This window comes from Anabrus simplex, chromosome 2 (genome assembly GCF_040414725.1).
Source record: "Anabrus simplex isolate iqAnaSimp1 chromosome 2, ASM4041472v1, whole genome shotgun sequence".
Taxonomy (NCBI): domain Eukaryota; kingdom Metazoa; phylum Arthropoda; class Insecta; order Orthoptera; family Tettigoniidae; genus Anabrus; species Anabrus simplex.
Genome location: NC_090266.1, coordinates 612,197,643 through 612,219,707, shown reverse-complemented (window position 1 = coordinate 612,219,707; position 22,065 = coordinate 612,197,643). Strand labels below are relative to the sequence as shown.

Below are 22,065 nucleotides of genomic sequence, written 5' to 3'. Positions count from 1 at the left end.
CTCATAGACTCTTTCCTTTAAATAACCCCAGAGGAAAAAGTCGAGTGGAGTAAGGTCAGGTGATCTAGCCGGCCATGTGACCGGACCCCCTCGTCCAATCCATCGTCCAGGATACGTCCTATGCAAGCGGTTCCTTACTGCCAACGACCAGTGTGGGGGAGCTCCATCCTGCTGGAATCACATCCGTAACCGTGTCATAAGGGGCACATCCTCCAATAAGAGTGGGAGGTACTCACGAAGAAACTCTAGATAGCGTCGTCCTGTGAGGTTTCCTTCGAAGAAATATGGTCCAATTATCTTGTCACCTAGTATCCCGCACCACACGTTGACGCCCCATTGTACCTGAAATCGAGCTCCCCTGATCCAGTGAGGATTTTCAACGCTCCAGTAATGGAAGTTGTGACGATTAACAGTCCCGTTGTTGTGAAATCTTGATTCATCACTAAAGAGAATGTCCATTAAGAAATTCGCATCAGCTTCAACTCTTTGTAATATCCATTGCGAAAATTCTATCCGTTTTGGAAAGTCATCTCCGTGAAGTTCCTGGTGCAATTGTTGATGGAAAGGGTGGAATTTATGGCGGTGCAATATTCGCAGTACAGATACATGACTGATGTTCAGTTCATTTCCTATGGCCCGTGAGCTTGTGTGCGAGTTGTGTGCAATTGCATTTTGAACAGCTTCGTCGTTATTTCCAGACGTCACTGGAGCATCCCGAACGGGGGGTAATGTATGAAATGACCCAGTTGCACGCAGCCGTCTTTCAATACGTCGAAATGTATCTGCAGTTGGCAGCCTTCGTCCAGGAAATCGTTCTTGATACAAGCGTCTGGCTTCCCGTGCATTTTGCCTTGCTTCTCCATAAAGTCGTACCATATTCACATAATCATCCCGTGAATACATAATGTTTGCTTTCGTGCTAACCGTACAGTACGTGCTCACACGTTGCTGCTAGGATTACGATATGCTGTTTCATGTGCCCTACGTATGAAGTGTAGACCGCTGTTAGTTGGTCTTCGGGTCGAACGTGCGCAGTTGCTTGGTTGAATGGGTGGGTCAGAATGTTGACAACACGTGCACTGCGCTTCATTCCCTGTAGTCGTTTGCCATATGGAAGTCGCATGTTATTATTCCTTTCGTATGTATGCTTTCTTTGTAAAGGTGGCAGATTACTTTTGAGACTTAAGAACGTTAAATATTTATTACGAATGGCCTTACAAGTATAATATAAAAATAAAATTGAAAAGCTCGTAACTAGATTCGAACTCTAAATGCCTGCTAACATATCGTATGCTCGCTGCGATTGGTGCCATGTAGCCACTGCAGGCGACAAAGAATTTGTTTCGTAGCTCTGTACTAATGGAATTACCTAGGCTATCGCTTCGATACTGATCGTTGATGTTAAAAGTTCTGAACTCGAATGTGCAAACACCACAGTGAACTAAAGAATCACGTCTCTCTTACGCCCAGATAGTTGCAACCATTTTCCACGCGTTACTTGGTTGAATGAGTCCAGCGTTATGTTTCAGGTGGTATTCACAATCGGTGCGTATGTGGCGATATTTATGATACCTGTTTATTATAACTTCCGTAGAAGAATATCGGAGACTTCAGAAAGTTCTTCGTAAACGATGCCTAGGCGAATACGAAATGACATTAAAAAATGTATGACTCAAGAATGGTTGGAACCCTTCCTGCTTCAAGTAACCTATCGAGGTACGTCTTCCATACGTAATTCCGCGCAGCTATTTGCAACGTACAAGCGCCATCCTTGTAACTCTGTATTCACGAGGAGAGCGGAAGTTCCCGCTTCGACAAGTTACTGATGAGTTACAGCCTTATGGTCCCGTTTTATGCCTTTTTTGATCTCCCTAACGGTAGTAATTACATGGCGTATGCTATCACATCTGCTATACAGCATTTGCGTGCCACAGATTATAAACTACAGTGCAAAACACGTTTCTATCAATTTCGATGTGATGAGACTGTACAAAATGGTGGTGCATTGACATGTCTGTAATTGGTCTTACCATATCACGTTTTCTATGATACCACGACCGCCCTTTCTATAAAAAGAAAATGGCCTCTTGGACCAATCAGGTGCGCAATTCTCTACCGACAGCTATAGGCGTGTTTATGGTTTGTACAGTATAGTAACATTTCGTAAAAATTAGTAGAGTATTGGACACCACTCTACATAAAATGGTACGGTGTTTTTGAGATGGACCTCACTTACTGCCTCTTGTACCATTTTTCCATTGTGCGGAGAAGTCTACATCGGGTTAACTGGACATAACATTGCTGTAAGGTGTTGCGCAAGATGGGACTAAGAGGCATTTACGTCCTAGCTGGTTGCATATATTCGGGAAAAAATAGGGGCAGCTGTACCACGCGGTATATGCAAACACAATATTACTTACATGTTCTTGTGACGAGGAAACCTGAAGAACGACCGCGCATTTTTCTCTACTTCGTAACTACTGCAGCCAAACACAGCACATACCTTTCCCCTCATGTTGAGAGGAGATATCAAGGAATGACACACGCTACTATTTAATTATGTCAACTCACTGAAAACGCATAAATAACACCAAAAACTTCACACAAAAATACACGTACTCTTATGATAGAATCAGTACCGTTCAGGTCTATCCGCTAGTGTGAGCTCCAATAGCTGTCCCTCGATATCTCGCTCAGTGTCGCGTATTGTCTCTACTGTATTTGGTACGACTTAGTGCGAATATCCTTGCATTAAAGACTCTGTGAGCTATTGTTGATTTAAACAAGTATATCGGTAGTGACGATTTACTATTTGAAATCACGGCCTACCAGATATCAAAACTGATCCAGTGTCATTAATTAATTATTATTAATTATTATCATTATTTATTATTAATTATTATTATCATTAATTATTGAGTCTTGCGTTTTGTGTAGTGATTCAGTAGACATCTGCATAAGGCGAAGAACTTCAAATCGTGATTGTTACATAACTCAAGTGCGAGTGCACTACAATAAGCAACGGCCATTTTATGATTTGGATGAAAGGACCGAGCTTTACTGGTTCACAAAGTTTCTTGGGGTTAATAGGAATCGACTTTACAATAATTATTCGGTGACAGTGAGCTTTACTTGTTCGTATAGATCCTTGGATTTGACATTTAAAATTGTTAGCAAGGAATATAGATACATTTAGTAATCAAATTTTGAAATAATTATTCAGTGACAGTCCCGCTATAACTGCTCGAATTGCCACAACACAGTTCGGTGTAACATTCATCTTTGCGTCAAGACATTACGCCAAACAGTTATAGAATGGATGCCACCAAATGTTCAAAGTGTAACGTTCATTTCACTAAGGACGACAACGCCGTGGGCTGTGATGGATGCCCCCTTTGGTTTCATAGTACCTGTACCCCATTGGGAGTAACAGAAACCAAGGCATTGAATTCCAAATAAGGTAATCTACTCTGGATGTGTGACACTTGCAGGTAGAGACTACACAACTATTGGTTGTGTAAAACATCATCGGAAAATGCCCAAGCCATCACAGAAAGCATAAAGTCCTGGAAGGAGTAGAAAAAAAATTAATGATGTCGCTGAGACTTTGATGCAGAAAATGTCCCTTATTCTAGAAACTCAGTTTCAACAAACGGAGCTACTGTCGACAGTAAAGGAAACTGTGAAGTTATATGATGAATCCGTAATCCTAGAGCAGAAAAGCCTTGAAGCTCACAACAATTCTCACTCCTCAATCATTAGAGAAAGGCGGGAAAATACGTTAAGCAAGGAGCAGAACAATCCAGGAAAATTTAAGATTGAAGAATGTAGTGTAAATTCATCAACAGAGCAAGTTCATGACAAATATAAAATAGAATTTAGAGAGGGACACCAAGGTGTAACTACAAGGCAACAAGGAGTCAGAAAGGACAGTATTGCCGTTGTGGGCACAATGGACCCTTCAAGTACATAATTACAAGCAGGAGAAAGACGTGCCTGGTTTTACGTGGGAAAGTTACACCGGGATACCACAACTGATAAACTTAAAAGGCATATGCAGAAACAAGTTATAACAGGTGAAGTACAGTGTGATGAGCTACAAAGTAGAGGCTACTTTAAAGCTTTTAAAATTGGAATACGGTTCGATGAACTAGAACGAACAAGCTCACCCGCGTTCTGGCCTAAAGGTGTGCTCGTAAGACAGTATCGGTTTCGGAGAAGGAGAACTGAGGGAATCAAAAAACTAATGCACAGGATACACCACACAGATACAAATTAGGACATTACTTTGGAATATAGAAGGCCTGAAAAATGCAAGCAATAACTTCTTCATGACTTACGGTATTGCAATTTTAACTGAGACAATGCTAACATATTAATGGTCCACAAAAGGTATGTATACAATCCATAATTTCGCCTCCCAGGAGCATGTAGGCAGACCAAAAGGTGGAATCACGTGCCTATTAAAATGCGATTTCTCACCTTTTCAAGTAATACACTCTTCAGAACACATCTTGTTTATAAGACCTAAAAGATGTCCCATTACATGCCTATACTACCAACCACACTTTCCAGTGAATGACATAATAGCAGGAGTAGGTACTATCTTAAACAAGATGGACCCAGATGAACCATTGTTACTTGCTGGTGATATTAATTGTAGAATTGACAAGCCAGATTTTAAAACTACGTGTGGGATGGAATATTTCTAAGAAGAAGGCTTAAAATTAATCAACCACCGAAATCAATTTACATACGTAGCATATAACGGGAGGAGTACAATAGATCTTGTATTTACGAACATGCAAGACATCCATCCAACGCACCAACAGGCCATCCCTATTGCTATTAGAAAACATTTGCCAGTAGTAACAAACTTAAATCTTTTATGGCAAAATGGCAAAAAGAAAATGCCAGCACTCTACCCCACAAGGACACTTGACTTTGCCAAAGTACAAGAAGCAAATTTTGAAATAGCGCAGGAACTGATCAGAGACGGTATGTTGGACGAAGCTGTTCTAGAATTAGACCGTCAGATGCAGGAGGCTATGCAGTATACAGATGCATACAAACGGAAAACAAAGCCCTGGCTCAACTCACACTGTTATGTTGGTAGGAAAGAAACACTGAATAAATTACACATTACCTTGAATTATCCGTCTCCAGAAAACCTTAAAGTATACACACTCTCTCGCAGGCTCTATAAGCAGCTAATAAAACAAAAGAAGAAAGAGAACCAAGAAATGCTATATATAAAGAAGATAGAAGTTGCTGAACGACATCCTTATAAAATACTGAACCCAGGAAAACCAAAATTCCCTAGGAACATACCAATAGAAACCTGGGAAAAACATATGTATCAAGTGCTTCAGGTTAAAAATACTCGACCGCTACAGACACAATCAGAAGATGTAACTGAGTTTTTGCCTATAACAGTAATGAATATCGAGGACGCTATACACAGCATGGGTAATGGAAAGGCTTGTGGACCTGGCCAGATTTACTACGAACATTTAAAAACGGTGACTCCAGTTTTCAAGGAAACGTGCTCTTATTTTATGAACGGATGTCTTAGGAAAAGTAGAATACCAGATAGTTGGAGAAGATCCTACATCAAAATGGTATACAAGGGCAAAGGGGACATGGGAGATCCAGACTCGTACAGAGGTATTGCACTCGAATGCACTCTTTTTAAGGTAATGACCAAAATTCCCACTGATAGGCTAACAACATTTGTGGATCAATATATACCAGAGCAACAGTTTGGTTTCAGAAGAGGTAGATCTACCCTGCAAGCAGTGGAGTGTTTAAAACGAGATATCGAAAAAGCACTAAGAGTACCAGGTGGGAAGCTCCACGCAATCTTTGTTGACTTCTCTAAAGCTTTCGATATGCTCAATAGGAACATACTCCTGACAAAGTTGGAACAATTAATTGGTAAGAGTCACTACTTGACTGTCATAATCAAAGACATTCTCTCCAACAATACAGTGTTTATACAGGATAACATAGCAATAACAGATGCAATAGCACAGGCAAATGGTGTACTACAAGGAGATCCGCTAAGTCGTCTTCTGTTCTCAATAATCACTTCGGATGTGACACGATGCATCAAAGATGGTGTAAAGTTGTATGTATGTGCAGATAATATGGTTCTCGCTGCAGAACTGCTGGAGGACCTGAAAGAGTCTTTTGATCTTCTGGCAACATGGGCACAAGAAATTGATTTCAGTATAAATGACCAAAAGACTGTCTACATGATTTTCAGAAAAGGGGGAAGGCCAGCAGTGACTGATAGAGTCCATTACAATGGTAGTGAACTAACAAGGGTTAGTCACTTCAAATATCTGGGAGCCATATTCCAAACCAGAGGTGATGTTTCACAAAACATATAGAGAATAGGACAATCTTGGCATTTAAAGCAGTGAACGAAATCAAAGATCTACGTAAGATGTCAGTTAACGCAGCGGTACAGCTCTTCAATGTTAAAGTTGTGCCTATAATCACCTATGGTCTACAACTCGTCTGGGAACACCTAAACATTAATAGTCTACGACAAATAGAGAAAGTTAAAGCCGCATACTTAAAGAGAGCTCTGGGGCTTTCGAAGTATACACTATCTCGACTTGTATATATTCTGACGAGGGAATCTTTCCTGATCGAAGAGCTCCTTTTCAAGATGTCACTACCATCTACGACAAATTAGATCAACTACTTACGGAACTGAAGCAGAAAAGAGAAGACATTTGGTTGGATTTCTATGCAACAGATGCTATGACAACGCGGGGATGGATGGAAGCGAACTACGAGTTAAGACATATTGTAATTAGATTGGCTGTTCATGGTTTTCACTTTAAGCTTTGCAGAACCAAAACATTTCATGAACCAGAATCCGGATGCATGTGTAAATTGCGCGATCGTGATTGTGACAGATATCACGTCTTAACATGTCCTAATAGAGGGAAATCGTTGATTAAGTTCTCTTCAGAAGAATGAGACCTATGTGGCTTGGAAATGTTAAAATTAATGTTCTTACTTACATGGCCATTTGGCTGCAATGACACTATTATAAATTGTATTAGGTTATTAAAGCAGAATTACTTCTGGGGGACGGCGGGTGGGTTGTTAACTGTCGCAGTGAACGCATCTCTCCTCTACACAGTATTTCACTTAAGATTTCCAAGATATTACATCCTTATCATGCTATAAAAGTAATGTAACCCTTGCCGAATTTCTACCCCAAATACTCTTCACTTTTTTCTTCTTTTTGTTAGTGGCTTTACGTCGCACCGACAAATATAGGTCTTATGGCGACGATGGGATAGGAATGGCCTATGATTTGGAAGGAAGCGACCGTGGCCTTAATTAATGTACAGCCCCAGCATTTGCGTGGTGTGAAAATGGGAAACCATGGAAAACCTTTTTCAGTGAAATTTTATTCCCCGTCTTACTAAAAAATATATTTCTTTGGATTTGAATACAATGTCTGTGAATAACCCGCCCTTCTAATACTTATAAGTTATTTTCTTGAAGTACAATTTTGATGTTTGTACATAAAATTAAAATGCTATTATTCTTATTTTCATTTTAGTGACATCGGCTGAAATACTCGCACAGCTGGAGGTGAATACCATTGACTCTGATGGGAACACATCTGAAATTGAAGGGCTATCTAGTGACGAGGATGATGAAAGCTTCGATCCTATGCAGGAGGAGGAGAAGGGAGAAGAAAACGAGGAAGAAGATCACGACTCATCGGAAGGGCAACCCGGTATCGTAGGTGAACTGTACAATGGTGCACAAAATAGGAATCCACCCCCATGGCGTCATACAAATGATTTTCAACCATTGCCGCCTGCGCCAGCCTTTGAAGAGGGAGTTTGGCAGGGTAAAGAACAGGAACCTCACGAGTAATTTTTGCGTTATATTCTGACAGAATTTTTTGATTCTGTTTCTTCTTGTACGAACCAGAACTGTCTTGCACGGAAGGGGAAGTCACTGAATACCACAGCTCAAGAAATTCAAGTATTTTTTGGGATATCCATTACAATGTCTTACCTTCGATTCCCGAGGATATCAATGTACTGGGCTGCGGGCAGCAGAGTAGCATAAATTGCTGACAAGATGTCACGGAAACGTTTCTTTTCAATTCGAAGCAATCTGAAAATTGTTGTGGACAGTGATATCTCAGATGATACTCGCTCAACAGATAAGTTCTGGAAGGTTCGCCCTTTGTTGCATCTAGTCAGAGAGGGTTATCTCCAGAATCCCCGGACACAAGGTGTGGCTATCGATGAACAGATGGTACCATTTTGGGGTCATACACCTGCTAGACAGTATGTACGTGGCAAGCCCAATCCCTGTGGACTTAAAAACTTTGTGTGTGCCTCCCCTGATGGATTGCCTTTAGATTTTTTCATGTATGAGGGGAAAGGTGACACCATTATAGAACAATATGATTTTCTGGGTATTGGAGGGAAGGTATTATTCCGGTTGGCAAAATCACTACCTAAGGGATACATAGTTGGGGACAAAACATGACGACCACGCCTCATACCACCCTACCCTCCAGCGGTAACCCGGTGTCTATTAGGGGCTAATAGGATTTACTACGTCTGCCGTAGTCAGAGTTGCCAAATCGTCTACCTCATTAGCACCAAACGAGGCAGAGCAGGAATAAAACCTGTTTATGGAATCTATTTGTCATTTCGATGTAAACTGTATTATTATTATTATTATTATTATTATTATTATTATTATTATTATTATTATTATTATTATTATTATTATTTCGGGTATTTAGACATGAAAAAAATAATGTTAATATTGTATTATGGCGATCTAAAGTAGGTTATGAGGTAACGAAGGGTGACCCCTGAATACTAAAACGCAAACTTAAACGACCCATAAACTGTACTAGCTCAGTGTTAGTGCGACGTGCTAGTAACCCGAAGTTGGGAGGTGCCGTGGGTTCAAATCCCACCTGCTGTTCTTGAAATGATTTCTGTTGTTTTCCATTTCACGTAAATACCGGAACATGAATAATAATAATAATAATAATAATAATAATAATAATAATAATAATAATGATGAACAATTGAAATGTCGTATGGCTTTTAGTGCCGGGATATCCCTGGACGGGTTCGGGTCATCAGGTGCAGGTCTTTCTATTTGACACCCGTAGACGACCTGCGCGTCGTGATGAGGATGAAATGATGATGAAGACAACACATACACCCGGCACCCGTGCCACTGCAATTAACCAATTAAGGTTTAAATCCCCGACCCGGCCGCGAATCGAACCCGGGACCCTCTGAACCGAAGGCCAGTACGCTGACCGTTCAGCCAACGAGTCGGACATAATAATAATAATAATAATAATAATAATAATAATAATAATAATAATAATAATAATAATAATAATAATAATAATAATATAATTTCCTGCTGTTGTTGCTATTATCACATAATTGTTAACAGAATGAATGCTCAAATTACGTAATTTTATCCCACCAATAGGCTGCACAGTTTGTAATGTAAACCATTTTAAAAGTGAAAATATATTGTATTCATACTGAAAGAAGAGACAACTGAATTATTATTAACTATTCATAACTAGTATAATTATTTGCTTCTCCGTGCCCCAGACGGTAGCCTCTGACAGTTAAAGGAAATCAATACCATTTAAGGCGTTAACTCCCACTTTAGGGGGTTTTGCAAACCATAAAAAGTTTCAAATAGGTTGGATTATTGTTATTTATTTACTTTATTTTACTTTATTATCCATAAATATTTGCCGACCCCGTGGTGTATGAGTAGCGTGCCTGCCTCTCACCCAGAGGCCCCGGATTCGATTCCCGGCCAGGTCAGGGATTTTTACCTGGACCTGAGGGCTGTTTCGAGGTTCACTCAGCCTACATGATTAGAATTGAGGAGCTATCTGATAGTGAGATAGCGGCCCCTGTCTAGAGAGCCAAGAATAACGGCCAAGAGGAATCGTCGTGCTGACCACACGACATCTCGTAATCTGCAGGCCTTCGGGTTGAGCAGCGGTCGCTTTGTAGGCCAAGGCCCTTAAAGGTATGTAGTGTCATGGGGGTTCCATAAATATTTGTAAAAGGGAAAAATAGATTTAATTTGACGGGTGGGTCTCCAGAAAAGCTAATTATTATTATTATTATTATTATTATTATTATTATTATTATTATTATTATTATTATTATTATTATTATTATTAACAAATACATCGCAATTGGGAACAGGTGGCAATGGTCACTTACATTAGTGTGATAATAAAGTAAAGTTAAAATATAATTACCCAACAACAACAACAACTACTACTACTACTACTACTACAAGAGTACAACAAGCAATTCCGTGGAAAGAAAATATTACAAGAAATACAACTAGTTTAACATTTTAAATCCAGAATCATCATATACCGGTACATAAAAATTAACCATTAACCCATTAAATTTCTTCTTATTAAAATTTTACCTTAATCCTCGGCGTCGTCGTCTTCGTCCCCAGAACCAGAAGAATCTGTTAGTTTATACAAATCTTCTCATTGTCCAAAATGGACTGAATGTTCTTGTAGCTATTTTCTATTTTCTCAACGTGGCTGATGTAATTTCTCCACTTTTCAGGTATCACGAGCATACATGCTTCCTTTAGTGATTGAATTTCTTCCAATGGTTTCTTTCTTAGGTTTCGTGATACTGTCCTCCCTTTTATCTCCGCCCACACCATCTCAATGGGATTAAAATCCAGTGGTATGGCGGTATGTGCAAGACTGTGTCCAGAATGAGTGACAGGAATATTTTTATCGATCATATATTGAAGGATTCGATCTTTTTTTCCAGGATTGATTGGGTTTAGGGTTAAATGCACGGCTGTGGTAGGAGGCATTATACATAACTATTACAGATGGTCCTTCTAAGCGTCGTAGTATCTTCTCTTTACCATAGTAACACAGATTCCTGTCGCTTCCGATGCTAAATTATTTAAATTTTTATCTGTTATAGCACCACCATTTCCTAAAACACCTCGTAAGACATTTTGAATGTTCCTCACCAAATCACTGTTTGTTTTCGTAATTTAACACCTCTGCCAATCACATTTTTGCCACTTTTAGTTGGAGTTCTTGGTGAAGAAGAAGAAGAAGGTCCAGACGGCTGATTTAATTCCGCTTCGTTACACCGTGATTCTTGATTTACCCACGGCTGGAAGAATACCGACAAATTACTGCTCTTGCGCTAAACAAATATCATTTATTTCATATCTTACTGTTAATAATGCTCACTAGGTCACTGCACTGCACTCGGCATGAAGAAAGAGTCAAGACTGAAGAGAGTGGTTTGGCAACCTCTCCATACCAAGCAAGGATCACATGGAGCTCATTAACTCAGCAGGGTGCAGGGTGGGATTTACAGCTGGCTTCCAGGTCGCTTCCAAGAACTGAGGTCGTCATGTTTTGTCCCCAACTATATCATCTACATGGACAGATTTTTTACCTCTGTGGAATTGCTGGACTGCCTCCATTCAGATGCACATTGTCAGGGTACCGGGACAATACAGAAAAGTGGAATCCCTCCTGAAAGCAGGCTCCAGACAGATAGTGAAATGCAGAGACGAGGACGTGGTGCAGTTGATCAGTCTGTTCGAGGGGATGGGCAGATTTCCGTCGTGAAATGGTTTGATAATAAGCCTGTAGTACTTGCATCATCTGTTGAAGGAAAGTTGCCCATAGGGCCTTGTCGGCGCTGATCAAAACGAGGAAGAGAATACATTACTGTGAATAGGCTTGATATCGTTGACTTGTTGGACAGAGTGATTGCTCTGTACAGGCAAGATGCAAGGACTAAAAAATGGACTGTCCGACTGATCTTCAATTTTATTGATTTTGTTTGTGCTGCTGCGTGGCTTGAATAACGGAGGGACAATCAGGCATTGAAAAATAAACCTAAAGACACTCTGGACTTCCTCCAGTTCAAGACTTCCATTTCTGACTGGCTGCTCGATTTTCAACCAACAACACAGGATGGAGACGAGGCAGAGGAAGAGCCCTGCATGCCATTTAAAAGGAAAAGACTACCAACTCCTCATCCTAGCAAGACAAAAAGGTCAACTGTAGCAGCACACATGCCGGAGTTTGCAAATGATGAAGAAAATCACCGCTGTAGGTCGCCGGGATGCAAAAGTATGCGGGCAAGGTGGTTCTGTTCCCATTGCAATCTACATTTATGGCTTGTTGTAAATAGAAACTGCTTCAAAGCTTATCACAGGATGTAAAATCAACTTTTGGAACACCACACTGCACTGCTGATTGAAATGTTGTAGGAAAATAGACTGACTGTTGTGGGAACACACTGTCAGTTTTCACTGGTATTACCGTTAATAAAGTATTATTATTATTATTATTATTATTATTATTATTATTATTATTATTATTATTATTATTATTATTATTATTATTATTATTATTATTACTAGAGATCTGTATGCCTTGAGAACCAGTGTGTGTGTCGTATGGGACACATCAAAGTTTGAAAAAAACTTTTCAAAAATTTTGAATTTTTGTGTTTTATCTGTATTTATGCATCTCTTGTGTACTATCGTAAATAAATAGTGTTCAGAAAATAAAATTCTTTCTTGTAGCGGATTTGAGGAGGTTAAGTAAAACTTTATCGCATGGCCTATTCACGTTCTTTCAAGCGAAAGCACAATGTTGCCAACTCTCACTTCCTTATGACTTGTAGTTACTGACGGTACCGTAATTGATACAAAGCCAGCGTATGCGGATAGTGGGATACGTGAACATATGTGGACGATGAACTGTGTGTTCGAAAGAACCTCATATAAATTCTAAATATTTGATAGTTTTACTTACGGGTAGCACTGCCCCTCCCGCCTATCTGAAATTAAGTAGGCTTGTGGTGAATTTTTGCAGTCGTTTGGCTCAACTAGCCTATATTTGCAGACAGTTTAATTTTCTTGCTATACATTAATTTATATTTCTAAAATAAAGACGAGTATGTATATATCACAAAGTAATCGTATTTTTTCGAGAAAACTTACGGTTTTGCTAAGCCGGTTTCGATTTTCGACGAAGTTTACAGGCATGCTTGTTTTTTCAAAGAGTAAAAATAGCAGTATGTTAAACAGGGAAAATGCGAAAGATTACACGTATTCTAATTTCTTTATATTATTATAGATTTAACTCTATTCATTTAGGTTTGAACATGTAGATGCTAGAGAGCTAACATTCTCTTTTACTTCTGAACATTTTGATCGAAAATATATTTACCAAAATCGTATTGAATGTGCGCATCCACTTCGCGCAGGTATTATCTAAGAAGGCTGGCAGTGCATGTAGATTGACCCACTCGTCCCTTTACTTGTTCAGCCATCATGTTGAGTGCAGTAACGAGGGTTTCTGCTGGAGTTTTGAGGGTAGCCAAGCCCTCTTTTGCGAAGAAAACCCTACTGAATGACTCCTCAAGAGCACTTGCGGCTCCTGTTTTCAATGGTAATTTGACGAACGTGTATAATTTTGCAGTTTCATTGTACTATGACTTCGCGTACATGTCGGTGTAGTGGAATGAGTTATATCGTTTCGTTATGTTTATTAATGTGTAATTATTAATTGCATTGTTTGCAGACCGCACTAATTACGCTACCCAAGCCCAACCGAAGACGAAAGCAGCTTCAGGAAAAATAGTTGCCGTTATTGGTGCTGTGGTAGACGTTCAATTCGAAGATGACCTCCCCCCAATTCTCAACGCTTTGGAAGTCCAGAACAGAAAACCGCGGCTCGTTCTGGAGGTCGCTCAGCATTTGGGTAAGTATTCAAATGTTTCTGGCCGTCTGTTATGTTTCTCGACTCGTGTGATTGTTTCAAGGGTCTGTTCTTGTTAGCTGTACTGAATTTCTACTATGGTAACAATTGTTGCTGCAGTGTTTGACTGAAATTTAAATTTCAAATATTCACCGGTTTAATCTATAGCATTTCTGGTTTTAAAGCGTATTTTCAAGTCTTGAAGCTTTGCCGATTGCTATGTTATAAAGGTGCTGCATTTTATTGTGCAGTTCGCTTTGAAGACTCCTGCTGTGTGTTTACTCGTCAATGCACGTAGGTTTTTCTTAATTTCAAGTTCAGTTGTATATCTTGTACCAGTTACTTTGAAGCTTGCTTCAAAGTGTGCCATGTAAATGTCTGAATCTTCATGTGATTAGACCTATTTGTTACAGCAGTAGGTTTTTATATTGGTATTTTGCCATGGGAAGCAGTATCCCATTGTTTTGGATCCCGAACAGCTTGTGGAAACATTGCTTATTGAAACTGAAGAATGTGTATCGTTAAGAAACCCTTGAATAGTAATAATTGTAAGGTAGTCAAAGTAACACTATAAACTGCTTTAAAAAGCCTCTAATCTCCCTTGTTCGCAAGAGCTGTTGGCCTTCTTTCTGATATACAGACTTGGCGGAGTGGCCGATACCATGGGTGAAAGACGATTTTCACCCAAAGGATAGACTGCATACCAAAGATTCTCCCGTTTACTTCAGGTTTATGGATTACTGTCTTGATGGTTATTTCTCAAGAATAGTTTTAAAAAGGTTTTTAGGGCAGAAATTGTGGAGATTTCCTTGTGGGTATCGGCTAATGTTAATGTAATGGCTTGAAACTGAACATGATCTGTAGTAAGAACACCATTCTGCACTAATGTTAATTACCTTGGATAAATTGTAGGGGAAAATGTAGTGTAGTGGGAAATTATCCTCATCCTAAAAGGAGCAGGTAGACAGGTCAGATTTTTTTCATAATTGTAGTATGTGAAAGTGACATCTCATACGAATGTGTCAAGTCATTGGGTCATATATTCTTAAGAAAATCCACTGTGATTAATTCAGAGCGTCTTGAGTAAACTAAAAGGTTACAAAGTGACAGAAAAGCGTGTGGGTAACGCCATTGTCTAGCAATCAAAAGATTGCTGCCTCAGGTCCCACGGAGTCTTCTTCCCATGTTTCATTTTACCCATATTCTAGCTAGGAATATTTGTAAAGATTCAAAAGTTGGGCACAAGAATGTAAAGTGTTCAGTAGGAAATTAAACTTTAAAACAATGTACGCAGCAGGACTTCATTTAGATGGTACTACAATCAACAACTGGATTCTTAGTAAACTTCACCATGATAAATTGTAACACACTCCAAAATTTGCCACAGAATAGTAGTTTGGATTTTTGAAGAAAAATAAATGTGCATTTGAGAGGCCATATATTGATGGCCAGATAATTATGTGGAGTACAAATCAGTCGAGGTAACCCGAATGGTACAATATTGCTTTGGTACCTGATCAAAGTTCGGTCTACTGTATTTCAAATTTAATTCCCAGAAGTATTCAATTTGCTCTTTTTCCAGAGCATTAGCTGTAATCAGTAAACCAAGGAAGGTACTCCCTTTTAGAATTGTTATATTTTTTGTTCTATGGTGAGGAATTGTAGTAAAAATGTTTTTAGTCTAATCAGCATATTTTGTTTAGAAGTCTAATTGAGTCACCATAATCCAGCAATTTCTTGGTGCACACAGTGAGAAGCCACGCCCTACTAACGGAATTTATATTCCTGCAGGTCTTTTTACCAAGGCAATGGAAGTTACATTCATAGCAAACTTACGTTGAGAACTATGCCATTGTAATAAAGAGCCATAAAGATGCTATGTGGGACAGTCCCACAGACTGATGTGTACTCAATATGTCTGGCAATCAATACAAGGCCTCTCAAATGCACATTTATTCTTAAAAAATCTTAATTCTGTGGCAAACTACTATTTTGTGAACTTTTTTTTTTGCTACGGGCTTTACGTCGCACCGACACAGATAGGTCTTATGGCGACGATGGGATAGGGAAGGCCTAGGAGTTGGAAGGAAGCGGCCGTGGCCTTAATTAAGGTACAGCCCCAGCATTTGCGTGGTGTGAAAATGGGAAACCACGGAAAACCATCTTCAGGGCTGCCGATAGTGGGATTCGAACCTACTATCTCCCGGATGCAAACTCACAGCCGCGCGCCTCTACGCGCACGGCCAACTCGCCCGGTGTGAACCCTTCATATGTGCACAGCATTTCACTTAGCCATGTTACATTTTGTAAAAGTGTCTCGGCCTCTTGGCTAAGATGAAAATGTAGCACAATCTACATCTATAATATAGATGTACATGTATATAAGGTCGAAGTATAATCAAAATATGAAAGACATAACCGTACTTTGAGAAAGTTCGCTGCAAGCACGGATGTAGTCTTGTTAGGCCAGCCGAAACTTCTTTCTGTATTAGGTCTTTTGATGAACTGTTGCAAGTTTGAGAGATATCTCTCTAGTTCTTAAATTTTTGTATCCAGGAATATAAAATGTTACAAGGGCATTTCTTTTGTGGTTTAATTCAACATTACTGTTTATAAAATAGTATTTTGGTAATTTTAGAAGGGCAAAGAGCGATTGATTGCTGTGACCACTATTTTTGGGAAAATTGAAATTAATCACTAGTTCAATATCTTGTACATACAAAATCTAGTCTTCTGGTTTTGTATTGAGCATTCAGGGAAGAACTTCCCCTCCCCACATACATAGCGTAGCAAACTTACATTTAGAACTATGCCATATCAGCTGTTTGTGGTTAACCTTGTACATCCACGGCCTGTTTCAAGTCATGCGACCAGGTCGGGAATAGCGGCGAGGATAGGAATTGTGCTGGCTGCCAAAGCCTGTCTCTCCTCTAGAGCAATGATTGATTAGATAAATGAAATATTGGAATTTTTTGCTGGAATGAAAAATACTAGGGGACAAAAGCAGAGTCCCCTGATTAAAACCTGTCCTGCCTCTGCCTTTTCCAGCACAAATCTCACATGGAGTAACCGGGATTTGAACCACAAAATCCAGCAGTGAGCGGCCGGCTTGCTACCGCTTGAGCAATGGAAGCACCCTTGGTTTACCTTCATTAGTTAATTCCAGTGGCTTGGAGGCAGTGTGTGTGTGTGTGTGTGTGTGTGTGTGTGTGTGTGTGTGTGTGTGTGTGTCCAGCATTAGAATTCATGGGTAGGGCCCAATCCTTGTCGATGTGCAGGGCGTGCCATTGATATATTGCACCAGAAGGTATAATTTTTCCTTCCGCAGCCCAGAGTTTTTAATATAACGAAGCTAATATAATGCAAATCGTACTTGGAATTCCTTCTAGAGGAGAGATGTGTTCATTGCGATGTCTAGGAACCCACCATCTCGCCCCGAGAAGTACATTCTCTTTTATAACCTAATAAGAGCACCTCCTGCCATCGGCCATGGCTAAAGTAACTACTTGCATTCTCATGGGTCAACCTGAACAGAATGTGACGTCATTGCCATCGATGCTGATAAATACATTGAGTTACCAACCCAGGCTTTATAAAAGCACAAAGAAAAAACACCATGTAAAGGAAACAATGTGAAATACACAACAGCAGTAATTTTATACTTACGTTGAATGGTCTTGTCCAGGTTCTATCCTAACCGTCCGCACGTCCAGACCAATCTAGTTTCCACATGAAACTAGAGGCCTAGGGCCGCTTCATGGCTTCTAACCGTCCAGACCAATGGTCTTGGTCAGATCCTATCCTAACAGTCTGCACGGCAAGAACCAATCCAGACCAAAGGTCTAACCAATGTAACAATCACCACCACCAGCTATCAAAAGTACCACTCGTTAGTTCCTAAGTACAGACGCTAGCAGCACTGAGCGCCTCTTGACAACATCCTTACCAAGCGTGTAAACAAATGAGTCGCTCCGCGCGAGGCAGTGATGGGCAACGCTCTCGACTCTTGAGACTGACGTTGCAGATCTCGAGGCTCGCAGGAATCCCGAGACCGATCATCCTGTAGCGCAAGCTGTGTGACGTACCAGTAACTACGACTGTAAACTTGATAGTATATCATTGGCAGTTATTGCTTGAAATAACGTTCTTATGAAAACGTGTGCGCCAATACATTTTGTCAAAAGCCTGGAAAAGTACTGCATGTTCAACTATGAACCCCTTAATACCATTAACTAAAGTGGAAACAGAATGTCAGTATCTTAAACTGTTAGACTTATTTGGGGTGGACATCTTAGGTGAATAACAATGCATATTTTGTGAATAACTGTAGGTAGGATGTACACCTACTTGGATACTAGAGGCATGCATTATTCGAACCTGAGACGGGGAAGATGTGCTTTGCTACATACGCAACCCCCATTACACATGAGTGGAACGTCTAACAGGGGTGATGGGCAATGCTCTCGAGACCGATTCTCGTCAGGTTCTGTACTTAAACCACTCATTCGTGTACCTACCAGTGCATACAATGTCCGAATGTGTATCCTTTATAATTGTTATACTGCGTCAAAATAGACCTCGGTATAAATGAACGCCCTAGTCTCTTGTTGACACATTTATGATAATTATAAGGCCCGTGGTTGGCTGTTTGCATATTCGGAACAAACAACGTTCAGCTCAGACTACCTGCAGGCCTACGACACGCTGCTCGCCGCACATTGTGGGGACAACACTCTCGATTTCTCGTTATTTCTCACGAGAAATAATGCCTGCGCTAGTCTCGAGAGATCTCGAGACCTCGTCTCAGACTGCCCATCACTAGTGCGAGGCTGAATGTAGCGAGTGCTGGGCTGCGGAAGGTAAAATTATAATCACCAGAATAGTACACAGATTTTCAGTGAAAAAGGAAGGTTCGTATATGGTCAACCAGTCTGTTCTGTGTAATAGTTCCTTTGTAATCTTGCCCAGCTCCTTTGCTGAATGGTCAGCATAGTGGCCTTCGGTTCAAATAGCCCTGGGTTTGATTCCTGGTTGGGCAAACTCAGTGGGGCCGGGGGGGGGGGGGTGTTTTTGTTGGTCTTGATAAATCTTCAGTTACATGCAGTCCTGCTCCATAGCTAAATTAGTGTGCTGGTCTTTGGCCCCTAGGGTGCCCCAGATTTGATTTTAACCTTCATTAGTTAATTCAAATGGCTTGGGGTATGTGCAGTCTCCAGCATTACAATTCAGCATAGGTAGGGCCCCATCCTCACAGATTCGCAAATCTCTTATATGGAGTCAAATCGAAAGACCTGCAAGAGTCCTCCTCCGATTACACACACCATAATTATTTGTGTACAACACGTTCGACTACAAACCACCACCAGAAACATGCAATAGTGAACCCATCCAAATTGGGTTGGCATCAGAAAAGGTGTCTGGCTGTAAAAATGGGCTTAATCCACATAGTGCCAAAGTCAAGTAGTTGGAAAAGGTCTGGGGAAGGAGGAAGAAGAAAAGTTCCATTTGTGACCTTCCATTGCTCCGATTTTTAATTTCTATTGGGTAGAGTTGTATGCTCTTCTGCTCATACCCATAAGCTTGGGCTCTTGTAGGAGAGTTCCTAAAGCCCCATACTGATTTCATTAGGCCTATGTGATGGAAACTTCATCCTGACATTCTGCTAATTTACAATTTAGTCTTATGTAATCATTGTTTCCTTGCATCTGAAAAATGCTTCAAACTTTTGTTACTTCTTCATAGAAAAGTAAAGGAACAAAAACAAGTGATGAATAGTCTTGTAGAGAAAGATACAAACATAATTCATCTAAAGTTTGTCAGGTAGGCAGAGACAACATAGTGGAGAATGTCTTTGTGCTCTTTTTCTCTTGCTCCCTGTTCTCACACTGACCTTCATTGATTTAACCTAGTATATATGTTCATGTATTTGTATTTTCATGCAGTAACTATTTATACTGGAGTTTTTAGTTGGTTAGCATGTAACTTGGGTGTCCAACATTTTGAGCTATTAATGGTTCAGCATTACCATTTCAACATTGCTACTTGCGTACAAGAAGGGCAATTTAGCTTCTGAGCGAAATTACGATCTACGTAGAATTCACTGCAATTTTAAGCGTCTTCTCTTACTCCAGTTGTGATATACAGGGTCTTTTTAGCTTGTTCCGTGTGTCAGGGGAACATGCACAGTAGGCGATAGCGCGGCCGGGTGTCTCATTTGCCGAGAGCTATATTGTTCATGACCGGCTTAGTTCAACATGTGGTATTGGTAACGTGTTCAGTGTGTTCACTTTAAATTGGCATCGTTTCTGTAGGAATATTAAAGTAATTGTGTGTTTAATGAGTGATCTACACAGAACAGCGTGTATTCATAGTGTTGTGCTCTGTGAAGCATTCTTCTTATACAGGATGCGCTTTCGATGCATTCGCAAATTTCCTGGCATCCTCCCTCCCCATAGGAGTACAGTACATAAATTAGACCAGTGTCCATTCTTAACAAGAAATCTCACAGGAGACTTAACAGTTTTAAGAAGAAAACCTTGACAAAATAGCTCTTAGAAAGAACTCCAACAAAATCCCTGTCATCTCGCCGTAAAAGCTCATTGTCATTATCTTCTGCCCACAAAGCAACAAAACTCTTAAAAGTAAAACTGTACAAACCCACCCCTGCCGAATATTTTAAGAGGACCTGTCAGTTTCACTAGAGTTTGGTATTTTAACTGGTTGCTTATTGTAACTGGTTGCTTCAGTTGGTTCACGATGTGTGTGTTGACCCAGAACTTTTATAGTGATGAAACATGGCTACACTTAAGTGGCTATGTAAGTAGTCAATACATTCACTACTGGTGTACAGAAAATCCCCACCAGCTACATGTCTGCCCACTTCATGATGTAAAGATAGGAGTTTGGTGCGCGATAAGTGCTCGCAGAATTATAGGGCCTATATATTTCTGTGAAACAATAAATGCTGATCAATGTAGACCTCATTCTCAGACCATTCTTTCAAGAGCTGACGGAAGGAGTAATGGTTACTTTATGGAAAATAATGCAAGATAATAGTTTCACTAGAAATGGATTTCTATGAGTGAATTGCAGTGAGTAGTGGTTAGGAAAGCGCGCATTATACCGGCTAGCGACGGGAGTGTCATTGCGCCAGCCGTGCCGTGTTCTGATTGGTGCTGCGGAGCGAGCCAAAAGACCCTGTACTTGATACACTGGTTTGCATTTTTCAGTCACCCAGCCTAATGGTTCGGAGAGAGTAGTTGTATTTTGAGCCAAAGGTGGCAGATTCAATCCCGTCTCAGGAATGATGGTATAATGAAGGTACCCTGATGCACCTGCCTGGTTTGTAGATTTAGACACCTACAAGAACTCCTGTACGACAAAGTTCCAGCAGCTGGAGTCTCCGAAATCCATAAAAGTAATCGATGGGGTTAAAACCAATAAAATTTTCAAATCCCACACATTATCAGATATTTCAAAATATTTTTGTTTCGCTAACATCCTTGCACATGAAATAGGAAGGAAACAACTAACATTCAGGTTTCCTTTCAGCTGCAAGCTTGTTAGCCTTTTGGGGACAGGATGGCCAAGTGGCATTCTCTGGATTCTCACAAAGTCAAACCTGCTTTGAATCCTGTGCATGGTTTTATCTTTTTAACAAAATATTATATCCCTGTGGTTTGGATTACATTTAAAGCCAGAGGTATCATGGTTCAATCACAATGTCAAGTTGTGTAAAACTACTTGCTTACTTTGCTTTAGTCAGTTTAACCTATAGTGATATGGTCTCATTATTTGTACTGCTCTTGGCCAGTTATATCCTGTACAACTTTCTAAAAAAATCTCACCATTTTCATGTTACTTACATATTATGTAGATGTTTTGTTTCCAGTTTTCAGTCCTGTACAGCAAAATTGGCCAGAAAATTACTCTTAATCTTCAAGAATAAGTTGCCTGCTTGCTAAATTAATTCACATTTCTTTGAACTAATATTAGTTTGCTACCTTTGAGTTTTTCATAATAAGGATGAATTTTTTGCTCCTTCAAACAAAAGCTACTACCTGCTGCTATGCTATTATAGAATATACACCATATAAGTTTGTCAGAATCATCTTAGCAGTCAAGGTGCAGTTTCTTCCTCTTAAATCATACTTTGCAAGTAGTGGTTGTTTCAACCAGGAACGATTACTCTTATTATGATACTTTATGGCTTGTTTGTGGAGACTCGA

At 40.0% G+C, this 22,065-nt stretch overlaps 1 protein-coding gene across 1 annotated transcript in view; it reads left to right on the top strand.

Annotated features, from left to right (window-relative positions):
• Window positions 1-13,371: 13,371 nt before the first annotated feature.
• Window positions 13,372-22,065, top strand: part of LOC136864259 (ATP synthase subunit beta, mitochondrial) — a 68,797-nt gene continuing 60,103 nt past the window's right edge. Inside the window, exons 1-2 of the mRNA XM_067141009.2 lie at window positions 13,372-13,528; window positions 13,661-13,840. Of these exons, the coding sequence (XP_066997110.2) occupies window positions 13,411-13,528; window positions 13,661-13,840 (298 nt within the window). The 5' untranslated portion in view covers window positions 13,372-13,410. The remainder of the gene's footprint in view (window positions 13,529-13,660; window positions 13,841-22,065) is intronic.